The sequence below is a fragment of the Lissotriton helveticus genome, chromosome 8 (genome assembly GCF_964261635.1).
Source record: "Lissotriton helveticus chromosome 8, aLisHel1.1, whole genome shotgun sequence".
NCBI lineage: Eukaryota > Metazoa > Chordata > Amphibia > Caudata > Salamandridae > Lissotriton > Lissotriton helveticus.
Window position 1 is genome coordinate 1140671751 of NC_136069.1, and position 23100 is coordinate 1140694850.

Sequence of the window (23100 nt, forward strand, 5' to 3'; positions counted from 1 at the left end):
CAAGTGGCTTGTGCATAATGTAGTGAAAAGAGCACATTTGCAAAAGCAAATGCGACAAAAGACGAGTAAAGGTAGCAGCAGAGACTTTACTAAGAGGTTTGCAAGACACCTTGAGATTGCACAAGTAAGAACACAATGTATCCTAGACTCTCTTTTGGGGGGATAGTATCTTTTTTGCCTTGAAATAGCCATAGAAGGCCTGGAATGAGCAGGTGTTACGGATCTGCACTCCCTGCAATGTTAAGCAGAAACTTATGATGTCTTTCCCGAAGGGTTCTGGGGTTAATTTCAGCAATTTCCTCATGTATCAAGGTCTCAGTATACTGGTGTCAAAAACAGTAATCCTTATTTGACATTTTTTATCACAAAGCACAGCGGTCTTGAAGGTGCTAATTTCCTAAATTAAACTGTCCATCCACAGGCCTCTGCTTTCTTACCAGAGGTAAGAAGTAGTCAAAAATATCAACTTAGAAAAGACACAAGATGGAGTAGAAGCATTTGTTGAAAAATACCCTTGATAAGATTAAAACTATACACTAGTGTTCATAGATCCTGGTCTAATAAAATGAAAATAAAACTGGTACCAAGAATTCAGGAAATGTAAAGGCCTACAGTTCATATAAAATGTAAAAAGGCTCAAGCAAAGTCATTTTATATACCCGCCTGAGAGTGAATTTTTTGTATTCTTCCAGGACTCAGCCAGGAGGCGGAAACAACTCTAAGCTTGTGACTTTGTCAAACAAATGAGGCCGCAAGTTTTGGTTAAGTAGGTTTATTTAATCAATGATCATATAAACGTGCCAGACCTCACTGAATGTTGGTTTAACAATCTTTCTGACGAACTGCAATTCAATCGCAGAACGTCATCATTGTTTTAATGTTGACTGTGTAACCTCCTAGTAATATCTATCTGGCAACTTCAGAGCATTTAATTCAGTAAATAATTTTTTACATGTACCCTGCCCAGATTCTCATTAATATGATGGCGGAGCTGGCTGTCAGAGCAACTTAATAAAGCAGCATAACAACATCCCATGCCTTAATAGGCAGTAAGTGGCTCAAACAGATTACTGGTAAAAAGATCGGGGTTATAAGCTTGCAAGAGGACCTCTCTTATGTTTAGGCCTTCAACTTGGTAGCCTGACAAAGACCGATAAAACTTAGATTAATGTGGTTACCTGTGTTTATTTTTTAATCTTGAAGTACTATGTTAAATTATGCCAGGCATTACAAGGTAGGGCTGGAAAGCAGTCATTGTCTCCCAACTGCAATACAGCATCCCATGTCTAGTATCTTCTTGGAAGAATGCTAGTGGCTCAAAATATCTTGGTCAGTGTCAAGCTGTGCCAGCAAATTTGACAATGCCTCCCTACTACTGAAAGTACTTCAATGACTCCCTGTTGTAGCCAGGGTGAGGTTTGATGTGCTTTGTGTTGCACCAGAATCACACATTTTGACAGAGGAATTGGCACGCTACCATGCCAAAAGACCTCTCTGCTCTGAATCTTACAGTCTTCTTACATTTCCAAAATGCCAATCCAGTGGGCAGATGTTTCTTTTATGCAGACCCTCTCTGAGAAAGAGAAAAGAGAATTAACCCAACCTTAAATCTGACCATTATAGGTTCGGACAGAAACTCAATAATAAGCTTTTTGCTTACATATAAACTGTACCAGTTTCACCTTCCATTGCATTCCCTATGCCAGTGCCAAGAAGCCAATTTGTTGCAGGGTGTTCTATAAATGGATATACCCGTACCACAATACTCCCAAGTGATGCCAAAAAAGAAATGCCTTAGTTGTCCAGGAGATTTTGGATGAGACGGTGTGCTTCATTTCTTCAAGGCAATTGCCATCGGACTACTTGTTGCACTTCAGTTGATCAACACATCACTGGAAATTGACAAATTCCCAATTGTCAAACAGTTTGACAATCAGAGCCTCTACCATCCCCTTCCCCCAAGATACCCCCTCCACCCCAACGAATTAAGCAACTTAGAGGTCAAGGACTTCTTTAATTTAAAAGTGTCAAGCCAAGACTCATTCAAATTCCCACCAAGAACAGCTGCTCTGGACAGTCGCATTAGCAAGCAGTTTACTAAGTTCAGCAGGCAAAAGCCCTTGAAGTAATAGTAGAATTACTTCCCCTACAGGCTAGAACCTTTTAGGACCCTTCAAACTACAGACAACAAAATATAGTATTCAGTCCACAAGACCACCGTGCCGAGACAACCCTCTTAATGTACTGTTTAATGGGAATCATAGGAACATTACCAAAGTCTTCATGAATTGTTTTATGAATATTTTTAAAGTAGCTTCACTGTCTGTCTTTTGCATTTCATCCTCACTAGTGAGCTGCTTCTGTTTAGATGAGGAGAACCTGAATTTCAATGCTGCAGATGTTGTACATTCATTTAAACCATCACAATATTGTTAGGAATCATCGTTAGCTATCACACTAACTTGCATACACCAAACAATTTTAAAAAATGACAATGGCAATTCCATCTTACCTCAGTGAACCGTATGCCATAGTTAATCTCGGCAGAAACTGATTTCCTTTCTTTTTCTGCTTGAATAGGCCTATCATCCAATCCACGACAAAATCGATAAAGCGTCTGGCCTGTTTTTGGACCAAATTCTTTTTGGAGCTTTGCCATAGTAATGTTCTGCAAGTCACCACATGTCTTAACATTCAAAGAGGCCAATTTATGTTCCATAGACCTACCAACACCTACAAAAATCGGAACACAGGTTATTTGTTTGAGGGCTATAACATGAATTATTGTTGCCAGTTAATATACAAAGTGATTTAAACAAACAAATTTGAATACAGGTTCTAGGAATTACTGTACGGCAATTTTCCCCATACAAATATCGCCAATGAATGAGGGATAATATGGAGAATTAGATTCACAGCAATTACATTCTGCACATATTTCCTCTTTCTGACTTATTTACTCCATGCACATTATATTACATATAAGTTAGCACAATTTGAATGGGGAAAAAATCAAAATGCGCATAAAATTAACTCAAATTTCTTAAACCAGATTTGAATGTTAAAAGCTGTTTGTGCCTCAGCACAAATTTCACTGCAAACTAGCCATGAAGGCTCTAGTTTAGGAACAGATGCACTGTAAACTATAGGCAAAATGAACATATTCAGTCATGTTATACCTCATTCATCTATTTGGTAAAAAAAATAAATGGCCTAAGACTTAATGAACAAGAAAAAGCTGACAAAGTCAACCTAGGGGATACTAGGCAGGACTGTCCCTTATCACAATTACTTTGTGCCTGGTACATATTTCGTTTTTCAGCCAGAAACAGAGAAACACAACATAAAGGAGATACGAAATGGAGGAGAAACTTGTAAGTCAAGCATATTTGCTCATGATAAACTAGTGTGGACCAACCATCACAAAATACACATGGTTTTGAGGGGAAATATGACAAAACCTATACATTTTCTGGTTGGGTCAGATAGAAACGATAAAGATATGTATATGCTAGCCAGGCTGCGGAGACGGGCAAGAAGGAATATGGAGTGATTCAAGAGCTGTGCCTAGGATTCTGATGAAATCCAAACCCTTGGAGGACTAAGATGTTTCTAAATATTATACAGTAGCCCAGCAGATACCTATACACTGATGGCCCGCAAGGGAATCACACAAGAAATGTGCTCAACCCAACATGGACAATGCTGCTCTGGGATTTGATATTGATATATGTGAATAAAAGCCATAGCCAGAAAACTCATGCACAGCCACAAACATTAAGTAAGATTTGGAATGCACAAATAGCGCACAAATAAACTGAATGAAACATCATCCGTCCTAGTTACTCCTACCATCATCAACCTAGCTTTTACACAAGAAATACAATGAGGGCATTCAGGCAGCAGGTGTAAGCTCAATAGTGAGGAACATTGTTTAAAAAGACACAGGTTACAATGTTAGATTATGGGAGACTCCTATGGAAAACAATACTCGAAAAAATAACTTATTAAGAGAGGAGACATTTGGTTATACAACCACTTAACAGAGCAGTGGCACTGAAAATTCACATCCATTTAAAAGGACTGAAAAAACACAAACAAAGTCTAAACACATACAAAGTCTAAACACATAACACTCGTGTCAATTCATGGTGGCTCTATATTAGCAGATGCCAGAACATACCTTCCAGACATATCGTTGAAAAAAGGTTGGCTATCTGGATGTTTGCTTTAATAAATTATTACAACCATATAATGTACTCACTAAGCCCAATATCTCGCCATGTTTGTTGGATGATGGTGAAAACAGGGGTTCTGCTTTACAATATGGTAGTCTTGTGCAAAATGCAAAATATTTGGGACTCTTGGGCTTCCTCTGGCCTACTACAAAATGGTTAGGACATTAGCCTGGAGAATAAAGGTGGTTATAAATACATGATAAAAAAAGGACTTGATTTTGAATGACAGCACAACAATGGCTGCCATTCTAGTCACCACTTCACCTTTGAAAAAGGTGGTTTCTCCTATGTTCATGAAATAGGCTACAAACTACAGGCAACAACCACAGACGCAGAATTAATACTGTTACTGACCCAAAATACATCCTTATTTTACTGAAAGGAGTGATACTTGACAATGCTAATTATGACTGTGCAGCGAAGTGTACAGTTACGCTTGGTGGCCTTTTCCAACCTCTCTAGTGGTGTGGTAAGAAATAGATCACCCTGACACTAATTAATTCTGGGACACAGTGTGAGGAATGTGCACAGAAGTGTTTTCTGAACGTGCCAGCATTTATTGTGATTTTATACAGTGCGAACAAGACCGATCAGGGTATCTGAGCACTTTATGCAAGAGCAGGTACTACTGTACACAAGAAGTTTACGAAAGGCATGTTACAAACGTTTGGGTAGACAAAAACATTTTACATAGTTACATAGGTTTAAATTAAAGTCACAAATATGAACCAATTCCTGCAAAAGGTTATGCACTATCAAAGTGGCTGCTGTGACCATATCCAGATAGAGTGGAAAAGATAGCAGTCAATCTAGGTGTTTACGGGACAGTCTCGTTCTAGGTGAAAAAGAGGAAGAGGGGAATCTCAAACTCTATCTTCACCGCAGCAGAAGGGGTCCTCCACCAACCCCAGATCCCACAACACATAATGAATAGCTCCCTGTGATGCCTTTGTCAGGTTGGTCAGCATCACAAACTCACTCTGCACTCTGAATACACCCATCTGGACCGGATCATTACTGGGGTCTTTAATCTTCACCACCGGAGACCGGACCATGGTCAAGGCATACCGGCGGAAAGAGAATTCAATAACTTTCTATGGTAGTTTGGTCTAATCTCAGCTCAGGCCTGGACTGAGCAACATAGCCCCAAGAATTGAAATTTCTTGACCTTCAACAATTAAACTACATTTGATTACACCTTCATCAGGAAAAGTATGTGGAATAGAATTCTGGACTTCCAGATACACCAACATGATACAAGTGACCACACAATGCTTATTGCCGAATTCAATCTCCAGTGCGAATGCCGTTAAGAATGGCTGCTTATAAGCAATACACAAGGGTGGGAGGAGTACAAACTAATGAAGAGGATTAGATGGAAACACTTCACTGTCTCAAATTGGGAGTCTTGGAAGCTGGGATTATCACGCAAGGGACATAGTAGGCTTTTCTCCCCAGCTCTCCGGAGCTGGGCCACCTGGATCGAAGAACTGCGGGTGGCTCTACTGAAAGGGATGAGGAATACAGCCCACAAAATGTGGGGTATTGGGGTATCAAGAACGAACCTGGAAATACAATAAAAGGCTGAAGAACAGCACCCGCACCCTCAAGACAGGCCAGACGGGCATACCAAAAAAGTGGCTCCCAGGGGGCAGAGAGACTTTACAAAGAAGCCCATCGGAACCACAAACACTTAACATGGAAACAAAAATGCCAGATGATGGAGAAGGAATGGATCAAGTTATTTGACTTATGCAAACCCAACAAACAGAAGCAATTCTGAGAGTTTATAGCTAAGATGGAAAGCACAAAAACAGACAGGTGGAACGCAGTTACAGCACAAGTGAGGAAGAAGACCAGACACTTGAGGTGGGCCAAGCCCAGGACCCGAAACAAATCATAAAGGTCATCAAAAAGATAAAAAGGGATGGAGCCCCAGGTCCCAATGGCCTACTGGGCAGACTGTTTAAACAGGAACCCAAAGGCCGGAGTTGCTATCACCTCTGCACATGGAATGTAGAGCCTCAGGAGATGTGCCGGATGCATGGGGCGGCTAGCTACAGCAGCCAATATACAAAAAGGGAGCAAAAAAGGGCCCAAAAGACTATAGACTCATAGCCTTGTTAGACATCAAAGGCAAAGCATATGCTGGTACTTAGCTACAGGAACTAACAGCCTGGATTGAGGATAATGAAATACTACCTTTTTATCAAACTGGATTCCGAAAAGGCTGGTCTACAATAGATAACATATTGGCTCTCTCTCATTCCCTGCACTACAGGCAAATTCCCAATAAAAATCTGCCAATATTTGCATGCTTTGTAGACTATTCAGCAGCCTTCGACAGGGTAAAATGAAGCAAGGTATTGCACAAACTGTCCAGCTGGAAGATCCCCGGTCAGGGGCACCCCCGCGCCCATTGATTACACAAGTCCTTAATTTTCGGGACAGTGACGCGATACTCTAGCTCGTAATGTGACCCCCCTCCAATATGAAAATGCGGATCTCACGTTCTTTCCTGATTTCACCCAACTGGTCCAGAGACAACGTCAAACTTTTCTGACCCTCAAGGTGCGACTCAGGGAAAAAGGATTCAGGTATGCCATGGTGTTCCCGGCCCATCTCCGTGTAGAAGCAGAGAGGCAGGCTTGGTTCTTTGACAACCCTGGAGTGGCATCAGACTGGCTTGATAGCCGAACGGACAACAGAACTGTGGACAGGAATGAGGCGGGAGATCTGGACATACAGGACCGGGGATGAATACTGGGGGGTTACGCTTGATATTAGCAAGATTGCTCAGAGCGCTGGGTTGTTGAAGGTCCCAGAGTTAGAATCTAGGTTTTACGTTTGCCCAACACCAGGTATGTCACCATGTAGAGGGTCACAATTTGCAGACTTGCCGGAGACAGGGGGATGGTGAGTTGATATTTCCCCTTCCTTTTTCTATGTTTAGTTAACTTACAGGGGCAACAGGCACTCTTCATGTTCAGACTGGGCAGTTTCAAGCCTAGAGGGCAGGGTAGCAGGGTGGGGGGAGTTGGGAGGGGGCGAGGCAAAGATATGTTTGATTAAAGTAATGCGCACACAGTTGAGTTCTTTGACATCATCAAAGAGACCATCAGTGCTAATGCGACTCCACAAGAGACACAAGGATGAGCATTGAATGAGAGATAGGGGTCAGAGTTCTCAGTTGGAACGTGAATGGCCTGGCGGCTAAGATCAAACGTGGCTTGGTTAGCCAATTTATTAGACGACACTCCCCAGATGTAATTCTTCTACAGGAAACCCACCTAGTTGGGAACACATGTATGGCTTTAAATAGAGGAGGATATAAACTAGTGGCGCATGCAGGATTCATCTCGGGGTCACAAGGAGTTGGCATATTGATTGAAAATTCATTTTCCTTCACAATACATGCCACTTGGGCAGAGAAGCGAGGAAAATATATTGGGGTCTCGGGCCAATGGGAAGGAAAGACAGCCACGTTCATATTGGTTTACGTTCCGCCAGGCTTACAGACAGACACTTCTCTTAATTGGTACGACGGGTGCATTAGCCTGCCCGATCTAAAGAAGTACTATTGGGAGTCCCAACTTGCGGCTATCAATCATGGGATCTATGGCTGTCAGGATGATCCCGGATATGCCATTGATAGGTGGCTGCTCCCTGGAGGAGACTATAATAGAGCTTTGTATGCCAAGCCCCGTAGATTCATGCTGACTGGACCCACGGCTCACTCCATCCAAATTTGGCATACGGTCAACAAACACCTGCAATGGGAGAATAAATTCACTTTGGCCACTCCATTGTGGAGCTCAGAGAAACTGGTAAGCCTTTGGAGTTCCAACGGGTTTGATAAGTGGGACCTCATAGGGATTTCGCATATTAAGGACATCTGGGGGGGAGGGAACGGTCCTTCCTTTTGCTTCACTTAAAAAACCGTATAGCCTAGCTGACACAGAGTATTATCGATATCTTCAAATCCGGCACGCTCTACTCTCCCAGATACCGTGTAACACTTCACTCCCAGAAGCCTCCCCCCTGGAGGATAGAATATTAGATGGACACCTTCCGGAAAAGACCATATCCCTCATATATAAGAAGCTAATTAATAATATGGCAGATCCACTACAGGTCCTCAAGGGGAAATGGAATAGTGATGGATTGGAACTTGATGATGAAGACTGGCAGGTGGAGATTTCATCCCCATGAGAAGTCGCAATACAGGCCCGACTGCGATTAGTGCAGCTCAAAATACTACACAGAATATATGTAACATGACCTCGCCTGGTCCAGATGGGAAAGGCAGAGAGTAAAGGAGGGTGTGGACACCCAGGGACGTTCCTCCACATATTGTGGAACTGTCACCATATACAATTATACTGGAGAGACATACATAACATTTTGCCGGGATGTATTGGGGGTAAACTTGCAGCCAGAAGTGCGGAGGTACATCCTTAACGTCTGGGAACCTACAGATCTGAACGCTAACACTACGCAATGGGTAACACTGATGATTGTGAAAAGGAATATCGCGCAGCAGTGGGGAGCAATCCAGTTGCCCCAATTAAGGAAATGGGAGGAAGACCTAGACTGGAGCATGTTTAGAGAAAAGTCAGTTTACGTGGCCAGAGGGTGCCCTGGGAAATGGAGAAGGGTGTGGGGAGCGTGGAATCACTACAGAGGCGACATTTGTACCCCACCTAGTCGACAGGTTGACACCGACACTCTAGATACTCCTTGATTTAATCAGCTTAACGATCGTGTCTTCTATTGCCATGTCAATGAAAATAATGTGAAATGATGAAGTAGCTTGCCTGAACATACTTGTTATGATGTATGTCGAGACTGTTTAATAAAAAGAAATATAAAAAAAACACTCTTCAACCTTTAGACGGCAGACTTGGGGAAAGCCCTACAAGGAGCAAGTTTGGCAACCCTGAAAATCAGACAGCAACGACTACACGTGCTCCAGTATGACGATGATCTGGTGATTCTCGATCACACCTGAGTAGGTTTGCAAAGAGGTTTCAATTCATGAAACATATACAACCAGGAAAACAAGCTTGTGGCTAACCCCGGCAAAACGAGAGTCGTGGTGTTTGGTAAATGTTTGAAGAAAACAGGCTTAAAATGGAGACTTAGCAGTAACAACAGTGCCACAGAAATAGCATACCACTACCTAGGAGCGTGGTTGAACAATAAAGGCAAAGACTACCTTGCACCAGGCTAAGACGCAAGCCAAAATACAAGCCACCATCTATGCACTGTGCAAACTACAAGGTAAATGACATAGCCCTACCTCGAAACCTATTATGAGAGTAACAAAATCCAAACTGCTTGCTGTTGCTGTGTACGCACCTCATGCATTCCCAGGAAAGATGGGAAAGATGATGGAAAAAGCCCATTGCTGGTGCTATAACAGGCTTTTCGGGCTCCCTAAACGCACACGAAAGGCCCTGATTCGGCTCAAGTTTGGCTTGGTACAATAAAAATATGAATGCAGGAGCACATTGGTAAAATTCTGGTTTAAGACAGTAACAGCCAAGAAAGGATCCCTTAAAGAGGTATTGAGAACCATATTTGAGGGAAGCACCGAACCCATGGTAGAATTACCGACTAGAGTTGGGCTTAACCACAGCTCCCTGGTCCTAAGAGGAACTAAACTATTCAGCAGTAAAGAGAGTGCTAAATAAAAAAAACACCCTGATATCAAGGAATGAATATATAGCTAGACTCAAGGACATCAGTGGGTTGGTCGGCCTAACTAAAGCATACGAGCCACACAAAATCCAGCCATATATGAACAACCCCCTAGGAAAGAGATGCTTGAAAGACATTCAATGGGCGCGCCTAGGTCCACTGCCAATAAAGGAACTGAACCTGGGCTGGAAATCATTGAGCAAGATAACCAGATGCAGGCTGTGCAGAATCGTTGGTACACCTAATATGTTGCTGCCCTGCCTTACTGCAAGATTGACGCAAATTGTTAAAACCAATGTTTTTAAGGCACGGGCTCAGAAAATGCATTGATGCAATGGCCCTGCTCCAGTCCTACACAGAGCCCTCTGATTTGGCTACATTTGGCAAATTCATGAATATGACATAAAGGGTTCTAATTGGAAACAGCACAGAAGAAAATTGTGCGTTGCAATAGTTGAGACTCTTGTAGTAACAGAAGGAGCCGAACAGTGAAGATCCCCTCAGAAAAGGACCGCATGGTCCCTACAAAATCGCAATGCATTAAGTTACTTTTCTTTTTTGTCAAGATCATATAAGGAACAGGGACCTTTCCAAACGTAATTTTAAACTAATGTATTTTAGGGTAATACCCACTTTTACAAATGGTCTCCGACCGGTGTTCAAATGATATTCTTTTTTTTTATATATGATTTGATATATGTATTATAATGGTGTGAGATACGTATTTATACAATGATTTTGATATTGTACTGCAACTTTGCAATGATTTTAAGTAATTCTGCAATTAAAATAGTTCATTCATTCTGCATGCTCTTCTCTGGGCAGAGGTTGCAATGGATGGCAGCCTCAAGCTCCCATAGCTGCATGCTGCTACAATGCATGCACTGCTTCCCACTTTTGGACTGGTCCTCACGGATGTCATCCCTTGCTACCACTTATGCCACTTCTCCAGCACCATGGGGTCCGAGGACTTGCCGGCCGCGCTAGTTGCCTCCTCCTGGGGTTTTTCTGGCTGTCACAGCAGTAAGACATTGCAGGGTCATTCGCACGTCACAAATTAAATCTTCAATGTGCTGGTTACATTCCAGTGTCAGGAGCTCATTCCTTCTCTGATACAGCCAGCATCAACAGCAGCCATGACAAAAACGCCTGTGAGCAGATGCAACCTGGCCACTAATGATGAAGGATTCTGCTGGGCTACTCACACAAGGTCGGTCCTCACACAAGGAGTCCCGATCAGAGCCCAACCACACAATGGAGAAAGTCCCCAGATGTCTTCAGGTGGCTGCATCAGTCTCCCCAGGCGGATGACTATACAAGAGCAGGTGGGGCGGATAGCAAGGTCTTCCTGAAGTTCAGAGGAGGTGCTTTCAACCCTAACATCACCATCTTATAATCTATAATCATGAAAACAAGTACTTCCTGTGTGCCTAGAGAATAACAACATTAAATCATAACGTTGTGTGGGTGATGTTTATATACTGAAAGATGGATCAACTGAGGAGCTGGATGACACTTCAATGGCATATGTTTTCTCTCTTCAACAGACTACACCACTAGAAGAACACCAAAAAGGCAAGGTGTTTTATTTTTTCTGTACTTTTCCTACTACCCCACAATAGCAGCTATCTAGTTGGAGAGATCAGTCCTAACTAATGCCCCTGACATATGTTAGGCTTGAGTGAGAGCAGAAACATGCTGACTGCGAGTTTGCATTGCACAGACTTCCTACAATCACTGTTCTTTAACCATGCATAGACAGGGCTGATGAAAATTTAAATTGATAAAATTACCTCTTTACATGTATTTCTAAATAACCTGTCCCTTTTCACAGAGGAATCACTCCTGGTGGTTTTTCCTCCTTCACAACTTACACCAGGTATAGATGTAAAGATTGGTCCCATTTTGTTCAAGGACTTAAACGCTGGGCAGAATGTCATAAACTTTGCACGACTTGCAACAGGAAGCAAGTGGAGTCTACGGATTTGGGATGAGACTGACTCATTCTTGGGCAGAATTAAGAGGAGTCTTGCTGCTGCATTTTGCACTATTTGCATTTTTTTTCTGATGTTGTTTTTGCATATTCTGGTACAACCAATTGCAATAATCCAATTTTGACAATACTAGTGCAGTCCCCACCGTCTTCCTAGAATCCATAGGGATATAAGGAAGAACCTTCCTTAGTTTCGTGACCAAGTAAAACGTGATGGAGACTGTTGCATTTGATTGCTGGGTGAATGTTATTTTCTTATTGATTAGAATCCCAATATGTTTTGCTTTTTCCACTGGTTTTGGCAACTCTCCCATCTCTGAAGGCCACCAGATGCCATCCCATCTTGGTTGGAGGTTGCCGAAAATCACTATTTCGGTTTTCTCTGAATTGAGTTTAAGACAATGCATTCTGGGAGCAGTATACATAGCCTCATATTGCTAAACATTGAAAACGGGTGAACACATTTTTATACTGCAACCACTGTCAGTAGAGCAGTCTGAGCTTACAACATTTACTTAGAGCGCTCACCCTAATAATAAAGGCTTCACATTAATGAACTATATATACAAGTTTGAACAGCATTACAACATGGACACAAATATTACCTTAACTGCAGGCAATGCCTTTCCCTGATCTATTATGTGGTACTGTAAATTGGCAGCCAAAGGGTTTGTGTTGTAGGGGGTTGGGCCTACTTGTCCCAAGGACAAAATACACATAAAAACGTGTTGCCCTTGACCCCAAACAATATGACCTGGGCTTTGGGCAATAGGATTTCCGCATCTCTGCATGACTGTTGTCTTATGGTTCCTTTGCGGCATTAGGGTTTATATTTTACACCTTATATCTGGCTATGTGAAAAAAGGGTTGAGATCTGTGGGTTGCGCTAAGGGAACATTGGCAAGTTAAGGGATGTCTTATTGTTGTACATTAGATGATTCTTTATCTCTTTCTCTTGCCACAGCCATGAGAATTAGTCCTCACCATGGGAGGATTGGGAACTGTCAATTTATACTTCTACGGTTGTTATTTTTTGTTCGGATTTGGGTGCGCAAACCTCTTGGGCCAGATGCTTAAAAATGTTAAATGCCTGGTGGAGTTCAGGAGTAAATGGTTGCATTGTTTCTTGCTATTTAGCACCAGGACATACTTATAGATAAGAACCACGCTTTATATACTTCTTCATCATCAGTAGCAGAAGATTAAAAAAAATATGGCATATGGGAAATACAAGGATCAGATGGTTTGTGTTGAAAATCTTGCATCTAAGTTCTAATGCATGGGAATCAGGCCCACTTCCAGACACAATCAGAGAAGCTCTGATGGCCTCTCTATCTACACCGCACCAAATCCTAAAGACCACCGCCACTCCTAAACTCTGACTTCAAAATACTTACCAAGATACTGGCCAACAGACTCCCTAAATTTCTCACTGCATTCGTACCCAAAGATCAAAACAGATTTATTTTGGGGCGTAGTAGATTGCTGAAAATCCAATACCTCTTCAGGGTACTGTAGTAGACACCACATGACCTACATGATGCCCTAGTGTTGTACGTTCAACACACTGAGCTCAACCTACCAATTTGCCGTACAGCTCTGTAGGGGACTAAGAGCCAATTTCTTACCCTGTTAAAAACCGGTCCAAAGGCCAAACTAGAACTATAAAAGCCACATAACAAAGTATAATGCAGTGCCAGAGAAGGATGACCTCTGCACTCGATGCTATGTATACTGGTGATAGAAACCCTAGGCATCAAATAGCAAAGGGCACATATTGTATCCCTGTTACATTTCTGAGGGGTGGAAAGCCAAGACTGGGACCCATAACTAAACAAGCATTTACAATGCAATGGTCTCGGCAATATTAAAGGTAGAGCTATTGGCATTGCTCATGACATTTTTTTTGGGGTGTTTTAAAAAAAAAAATCATAAATAAATGGCATTGTCATTTACATTGCCAATAGCGTAATCGTTAAATAAATGGCCTTGTCATTCGGGTGGTTATGCGCTATATAAATGGAATTTTCAATTCAATTCAATTCAATTTACAATGCCAATAGCTTAATCGCTCGCAAATGCATGACCTATTGCATTTTACACCCACACAGAGCCACACACGCAAAGCCACCCACACACACAGAGTCACCCACACAATCTGCACTCTGAATCTGCACTCTGAATCTGCACTCTGCACTCTGAATCTGCACTCTGAATCTGCACTCTGAATCTGCACTCTGAATCTGCCTCTGCAGTCTGAATCTGCCTCTGCAGTCTGAATCTGCCGGCGAGAGCCCCTCCTCAAGCACCATCTCGCCCATGGCAGAAATTGAATACTACTTTATGGACTGATACCCTCGCTGTCTCCACGCCGGCACTCGACCCAGATCCTTCCAGAGCGGATACGCAACTCTGTGGCTGGATCGAGCAGTCCCTCGATGCCATCCTTCCTGCCATACCCCTTCCCAGTAAAAAGAGAACGCTCAAGTCCCCATGGTACACGCAGGAATTGCGTGAACTCAGGAAAATTTGTAAAAAGCGAGAACGCATATGGAGAAAGGACTGGGCCACAGCTAATAAAAACGAATATAGGGCCGCTGTAAAGCAATATAAAACCTGCATAAAAACAACACAGGCAAGTTTTTTTGAGCTCAAAATTCAAGCTGCAGCTAATTCAGCTAAAGAAACGTATCGCATAATACGGAGTCTCACTAAAGTCCCTGACCCTCCGCCCCTACCAGACCCCTCGGGCACTAGGTGCAACCAGCTTGCGGAGTTTTTCTCAGCAAAAATCCATACCATCCTCTCTACCCTCCCTCCCCCGACCACCCCCCTTCCTCCCCTCTCCGTTCTGTCCTGTACAGAAGCTCCTGGTCTCCATACTTACGAACAGGTGACCATCGAGTTGTTCCTAACCACGCTGCAAGCAATAAAGAGCGGGGCACCTTCGGACCCAGCACCAATCAGCAAACTTCAATTAGTCGCCACTACGGTGGCCCCCTCCTTCACCAACCTCATCAATGCGTCCCTGGAAATGGGCACTGTACCAACCAATTGGAAAAAGGCCACAGTCAGGGCACTTCTGAAGAAACCCCATTTAGACCCTACGGACCTATCCAACTTCCGACCCATTTCGCTCCTCCCGGTGATTAGTAAGGTGGCAGAACGAATTGTCAACCAACAACTCTCCTCTTACCTGGAAAAAAATAAACTTTTACGCAACTCACAGACGGGGTTCAGACCAGGACAGGGGACAGACACCGCACTACTAGCCGTGGTCGAGGAGGCAAGGTCCATCATAGATCAGGGGGGATCAGTGGCAGTGATCCTCCTTGATCTAAGCGCCGCCTTCGACACGGTGGATCACGCTATCCTTATCCATCGACTTAGCGTGATAGGCATAGCTGGTGCCGCCCTGTCCTGGATCAAATCCTTCTTGGAAGGGAGAACCTTCCAGGTATCAGACGGTACGAGCACGTCCAAAGCACTTCCATTACAGTGTGGGGTCCCACAGGGCTCCTCCCTGAGCCCCACACTTTTTAATGTTTATATGTCTCCCTTGGAAGACATCATCTCCCCGTTCGGCGTTAAGTCAGTAATGTACGCCGACGACACACAGCTGGTGGTGTCAATAAGCCAGTCAAGAAAAAGCCTAGACAACCTAGCAGCCTGTCTAGAGAATATCTATAAGTGGATGACTGAATCACGGCTGAAATTAAACGGCGAGAAGTCTGAAATCCTCCTCCTGGGAAATCCTCGCAAACTCCCCACATCCCTCGTCTGGCCAAGCTGTATGGGCCCCCCCCCCCCACCCAAAGCAGAAGTTAAAAGTCTTGGCATTTGGTTAGACCAGGACCTGAATTTTAAATCTCAGGCAAGAAAAACTGCCGGGGCCTGTCTTGGCCTCATCAAAACAGCACGAAAGGTCCTTCACCTAGTCCCCTTCCAATCCAGGAAACTACTCATGCAGGGTTTAGTGAACTCCAGGCTGGACTATGGAAATGCTCTATACTTAGGGGCCCCCGCCTCGGTCATTCACAGATTGCAATGTGCACAAAATGCCGCGGCAAGACTCTTGACAGGAACCAAACCCAGATGCTCAGCCAAACCAGCGCTCAAAAGCCTACATTGGCTACCGGTCAAAGAAAGAATCAACTTCAAGACCCTATGCATCTCGCATAAAATAATGCAGGGGAAAGGGCCACCGATTCTGAGTTCCATGATCAAACCCCATCACTCAAACAGGCAGCTCAGATCGGATTCCCTCTCACTGGCCAGTGTCCCCAGAATACAAAAATCTCGTTCAGGGGGGCGACTGTTTTCCTATAATGCCCCGAAGTTGTGGAATTCCCTACCAATTTCTATCCGGAAAGAACACAATCTTCTTGCCTTCCGGAGACATCTAAAAACATGGCTCTTCCCATAGTCCCCATCTCTTCCTTGGTAAGATAGGTCTTCTGTCAGCGCTGGGACGCCTTAGGGTAGCTACGCGCTCTATAAATCCCTATCCAAATCCAAATCCAAAATCTGCACTCTGAATCTTCTTTGTTACTAAAGTCAACAACGTATAGATGAGTTTAGAAAATACTGGTTATATTTAAACAAACACATCCCAATAAGTGCGCACGTCGCAGTTTATGAAATTAGAATTTCAATATTCAGTCAAATAAATGCACCAACCTCCATAAGGCGCTATGTGGAGCCATGTTTTCTGGTCTCTAGTAAACAAAGGCATCGTGTTGTGGTCCAACCCTCGGCTTATATCGATTATTTTATAATTTACCTATTTTTTTATAATGTTACACTCCCGACCTCCATACGGTGCTGTATTAAAAGCCATGTTTTTGGGTTCAGACGAGACGCTCCGGCTCTGGTGTGAAATTATAATTATAAATATTCAGTAATGTCAATTTTCGGTAAAATATAAGCACACCAATCTCGTAAGGCGCTTTAAAAGTATGTGTTTGCTCCTGTATACACACGCATCAGACAGTTACAAAGGGGCTGATGGGTATTCTAGGAGTAGGTTATCCTTGTCTTTTGGAATCCCATTACTCAGCCATTCTGGATTGCCACTCCTCATTAAATAGCCACGCTGCATCCACAGCACACCACTAACCGGCCATTCTGTATCTCTCAACTCTCCATTAAATGACCAGCCTGTGTCAACCACATCAACCGGTCATTCGGAATGCACTGTACACCATTACAATCCCCTTACCTCCTCTTCTGTGCACCCCATTCTGCAATGCCTTACCCAGCATCTAGTTCACCTGCCCTTACACCTCACCCTGCAGCCCTTCGGTTGTCCATCTGTAATGCACCCCTTCCAGCACCTCATGAGGTGCAGGCCTTTCTGCCCGTAACCTGGAAGCCTGCCCCTTTGCGTGAGTCTTCTTAGCCGGAAGTCCCTCTGATTGCTTCAGTACCTTTAGTGGGAATTCTGTCCTGCCAATCTCTTGAGGTCCATCAGTTGGATGCCAGCCTCCCTGATTGCCACTAAAATATCGAGCCTCTCGCGGTAGGCGGGCGGGAACGGGCGCCGAGGCAGCGGTAGGGTGGCGGGAACGGGGCCGGGGAGACACAGAGAGCGAGGCAGCGGTAGGGGGGCAGGAACGGGAGCCGAGGCAGCGGTAGGGGGGCGGGAACGGGGCCGGGGAGACACAGAGCGAGGCAGCGGTAGGGGGGCGGGAACGGGAGCCGAGGCAGCGGTAAAAAGCAAAAAAAAAAAGCAAGCACTCACCTGGACTTCTTCCGGGTGCCTTCAATGCCGGACCAGATTCGGGGGCGTTCCCGAGAACCGGCTTTCGGCTGACGTAGCCAAAAGCCAAAAAATCTCGGGAACGCCCCCGAATCTGGTCCGGGATTGACGGACAGAGCCAACTCCCAATGGTTAGCCTCCATTTATGGAGCTAGCCAATGGGAGGAGGGGGCTGTTACCCGACTCCACACACAGATCATAAGATTTTTCCTAGCGCATGCGTACTTCGTACGCATGCATTTGCTAGGGAAAACCTAAAAAGAGAGAAGGACGGGATAAAGAGTAAATAGAGGTGGGGGGGGGGGGGGGAGTCTGTGAAATGGAAGTCCATTGCTCAGGGTGAGACAGGAAAGAACGAAACAAAGGGAGAACAGGGCCAGGAGGAAGAGAGGGGGATTTGGAAAGAGACAAAAGACTTTAAGAAATAGGAGAAAGAGAGAGGTGAAGAGAACGAAGGTGAAACAGGGTGATGAAAGATGACTTTTCAAAATTAGGGGGAACCGGCATAAAGGAGGAAAGAGGAAGGTAAAGGTAGATATTAGGTACACTTAAACAGAGGAAGTAAACTAGAAAAAAGGAAGGGGGAAGCAGCAGAAAGGAATGCCAGACTACAATTAGAGATATCATGTAAAGAATAAAAAGAGATGGGAGAATTGTGGTAAATGGTGTAACAGATAAGAAGTTAGTGAAAGGGAGAGTCACTGTAAAGGTGAGAGAGCAACTAGGCGAAATAAAGAGAGGAACATTACAAAATGAGAGCGAGAATGGGACAAACAGAAAGGGAGAGCCAGATTAAACATGGGCTAGAACAGGGACTGGAGAAAGGGAGGAAAAGTGGGAGAGGAAGAGAAAGGAGGACCAACAGAGTAAAACATGGTGCATGAAGCGGGAGATGAAAATGGAAAACTGTGGAGTGAGAACAAATGGAGAGAGCAACAGAAAAAAGAGGGGACTGAGGAGAACGAGTTAAAATAGGGCCACTGAGAAGGCAAGCAGAGGGGGAATGGGAGAGATGAAAGGAGAGGATTTGAGTAAAAGGGATAGAAGAATATGGGAGTAATAATAGAATAAAGGGGGAGAAAAGGGGTAATAGACAGGGAGAAAAAGAGGGCGAGGAAAAAAGAGGGAGAGAGATTGGAGAGTGGTCGAGAAAGGAAGCAAGAGAAAGGTGGAGAGGGGAGAATCAAATAGCAAGAGCTGAAGGAAGACTCTAAGTCTAAGAGCGAAAGCTGCCCGCTTCAGGTCTGCTCCAATCTCAGCTCCGCACTTGGGCTTAAACGACGCGATTTATTTGTGGCGAATCCCTTAAGCTCCGAATGTTTAAATCGTTAATATGATTAATCTCCGCATATTAACTGTGATTGTCTAATTCAAATGAGACGATGAACACGACCTTGTATGCCCTCAGAACGGCTCCTTAATATTACAGGCAGACATTGAGCCAGAGTTCTAATCCTGACTTTCTACACTTGGTAAAAACGTGTGATCCTGGGCAAATGACTCAATGTCCGTGTTCTCAGCTCCATCTTTTCACAAACGCTGCGAGACTGCACGCCACAACTAAGTGCTGAGTACAAGTTCATGGGGGCTAATATAGAGAGGCATGTGCTCTCCTGAGCAGGACAAACAGTGGGTTTGGGGGAGGATGTGCGTAATATAATGGCCGATTTTGGAACTGGTGAACTGGGTTCTAGTCGCGGCATCAGTTTAACATCCCCGATTCTGGACAAATCACTTAATCTCGACGTGCCTAGAAAAAACCTGAACATGTCCGTGTGTAATGTAAACCGGTGCTCATGTAAAGCGCTCCAATGACAGGGTTCGTGTCAGATCTGCGCTATAAATAAACTGCAACAACACTCCGTTCGGTGCTCTTTGACCGCGGTACTGCACTGGACGCACTGTATAGTAGTTTTGTATTTATCTAGTCCCTCGTAGCCCGTTATGAGGTGCTGATTGCTGAATCGCATTTTTCTCACGTGCAGCACCTACACTGGGCAGGAATGCCCGGTTGGCAAAGTATTATATTTGGTTCCAGCTTTAGTGGGCACTGTTTTGGATGTCATGTTGAGGGTGCTTTCATCGTATCTCGGGGCATAGCGCCTAGCACAGTAAGAGAGGGCGATGCGAGAGGCGCGCAAATTAGAATTGTAATTAGTTGACGGATAGTTTTCAATGCAGATCCTAGGTTATGTTTCATTGACTCTAGTATGTATGCTGCACTGCAGGCAGCCATTAAGGGAGCCCCCCCTAGCCCAGTAAAGACAGCCAGTGTGGGATTCCCGGAGTCCTCCCCCCACCCCCGCCTCTATTTTTTATTTATAACGCTGGGCAACTTCCGTTCAAGTAGAGTCAGATCACGAAATGGATGCCTTCAGACTACACGGAGAGCTCCGCATTATCATTCTGGTCTGTATAGCGCCGAATGTTGGGCACTCGGTTCATTTCCAAGGGCTCCTTACGTTTAAAGCTTGAGGAACCCATGAGGCACACAACGACTCAACGGGTTTGCCCAGGATCACACGCATAGAGACAGGGGCGTTACTTAGCCGGGATTCGGGTATACAGGTCAGGGCGTTATTTACCAGGCTTGGCTTGACTTGGTTTCCCCGTGCTCAGACTGGACTCCGGTAGTGACCACCCAGCGAAAGTCACGGGGTCTGGGATAGAATGGATTTATACTCGCTGCAGGGAAAACACACGGATGAAAAGCTCGCGTGTTTTAAGGCGACTCTGTACCCATAGTACTGATGTGGCTCGGGTGCTCTCACTCCAAGCGGGCTCCGCCTGCTCACTGAATTAAAGCATCTTCCCCAGAAACCTGTGTTTGACACGGGTTCAAATTCCGGGGTCCGCTCAGCCTTTCCACTGTTGCTAAAAGGAGTACCGTTGAGCTGGGTCACTTTAAACACCTGTAATTTAGAGTCAAGATGCCACAAGGATTGGGGCTTTACAAATGCACATCATAGGCTAATTCCGTGATAATACTAGAATCCCCTTTTTCCGCTGCACCCCACACAAACATGTGATCCTGCGCAAATAATCCCTCTGCTTTTACTAATCTGGTGTTGTAAACGCCCATGCCGGTTATTCGGGCCAGAGTACTTTAAAATGATGAGTGGTCAGGTTGGTGACATAAGGTGTCAATTTGCACGTTGGCACTGTATAGCGAGTATATAAATGTATGATCTTGTGACGTATGCCTGCGTTGGAATCAGAGTGCACTGACTCTTTGAAACTGACCCACTTGCACGGAGGTTTGCGCTAAAACATGCGTGAGTGCTGCACGCCCCGAAGCCCCGAACGCCGCCTGCTTTTCTCCCGGAAAAGCGTCTTTTATTTATAGCAAGTAATCTGTACTGCTCACTTGCTGAACGTTAAACTAGAAACAGGAAGCGCAAGTACCCCCCCCCCCCCCCCCCCCGGGGCAAACGGGGAGGAGAACGGGGCCTTCGCGAGCGGGCTCTCGAAGGTGCAGCGCCTGCCTGGGGTTTTAATTGCTTTTCCTGGTTTTCTACATCACTTACTTACTACTACCTTTATATTTCTTCTTCCCGCGCGGATTTACTTTGTTTGCCCTTGCATGTAGCAAAGGGCCAATTTAATATTCTCTTTTAGTCTAACCCCCTACAGCCCCCGTTGTCACACTTCTGCGTGCCTCAGCATGACGTCTCTCTCTTCCTCAGCATAGAGGATACGTTCTACTCTGACGCGGTAGGGGGGCGGGGACGGGAGCCGAGGCAGCGGTAGGGGGGCGGGAACGGGAGCCGAGGCAGCGGTAGGGGGGCGGGAACGGGGCCGGGGAGACACAGAGAGCGAGGCAGCGGTAGGGTGGGCAATCCTCCCCATACGGCATCCTGGGGACCGACAGCAGCGTGAGCTAAGAAACCGCATGACAGATCCATGTGCTGGTGCTGCACTGAAAGCAAAAAAAAGCCCGCTCCCAAAAAAAAACAAGGAAGCTGCGCGCTGAGCGCTGCAGAATTGTGAACGCGCCCGGCCATCTGGATTCACTAACGGGCCACCCTGACAGCTCCTAATTATAATTTATGTACTTCTTTGCGCGAGCACGAACGAAATATGCCCAAAATGGCGGAACAAAACTACATTTACCCTATCACTTCAAGCCTATTAAAACGAAAACACAAGGAAGACGAATCACTGACCAGATGACAGAAAACGCTAAGGAATGTGTGGAATTCCTCTCACCAAGGCCCTAGGAGATACTTCTTTTTTTTCTCCTTTAACATTAGTTCTCGAAACTCCTCCCAGTTTCACTGGGGAGGAGTCCGAGCCCTAAAAATGAGGACTGAGCCAAGATTGTAGTGATTAAGATCTACAGACTTCTCTAGTGAATAGTTTTTTTTAGGTATCGAAGAGAAGCTGCATGGTAATTATGCCATTAGCACATACCATTATGATCCACCAGGAGTAACAGCCTCTTGTGTTATTTTGCCTGAAATTTTATTTTTGCATGAACCAGTACAATTGTGACACAAAGTGATGCTCAATTTACAGAAAAACACAATTTTGCATTTTACTGCTGAGAAACTGTTGGGGTGGGGTACAACCTTTAACCGCATGCGCGCTAGCGGAATTCTGCTCCTGTGCTGAGTTTTTTAAAACCGCACTTTACATGACGAGCTGGGCTCGTCATGAGCGTGCGAGGAGGCTACCTCATGACGAGCCCAGCTCGTCATGAGCGTCGAAGGGGTTAATGTGGAAAGTGTATATATTTGAATCTTTCCAATCTTCTTTTACAGCACCTTCACTTTACAGAGAGAAAGGAGCATCGGGTGAGACTTATTGACACGTTGAACGGACACAATCCAATTAAGTTAATTGACTTAAAGTACTGCTACACCCAGAGCAATAAGAGAGCTGTATGAGGCATTGCTAAAGACGTAGTGTTGAAATGGACACTCTACAGGTACATGAGCTGAGAAAATAAAATAAATATGTTCAACGTAGGGCTAAAATACTGTGCAACATACTAGATTCAAATGGTGTTAGAAAGGAGGGCTGTACCAACAGAGAACAGGAATAGAGGCCCAACCTAATAGCTCTGTCTCGAGAACGAATACAACAAAGAAAAAGAAATCAATGGAATCACAAAAATACACACATTTTCATGCCCCCAGACTCGTAAATGAAAAGAGTTTTAAGAAAACTGAAAAAAAGTTACTAAGATAGTTGCAACCAAAGCAAAAAGAGGTAAGACTTGATGCTGGGAAGAAAGGGCATCAAACTGTTACACTTGTAGACACATCAAGAAAAGGTGATAATATTAGCCTAGAAAACCACCTTTCCTGTGTGTAAAATAAATCTGTAGGAGAGGCTCAACATCAACAAGTCAAGGAAAAAGATGTAACTCGTTCAGCTGCAACTCTCACACTGGTCTGATT

General features: G+C 44.5%; 1 protein-coding gene across 1 annotated transcript in view; it reads right to left on the minus strand.

The window, feature by feature from the left end:
* Window positions 1-23100, minus strand: part of REV1 (REV1 DNA directed polymerase) — a 411701-nt gene that overhangs the window by 145796 nt on the left and 242805 nt on the right. Inside the window, exon 13 of the mRNA XM_078658014.1 lies at window positions 2513-2733. Coding sequence (XP_078514140.1) covers window positions 2513-2733 — 221 coding nt within the window. The remainder of the gene's footprint in view (window positions 1-2512; window positions 2734-23100) is intronic.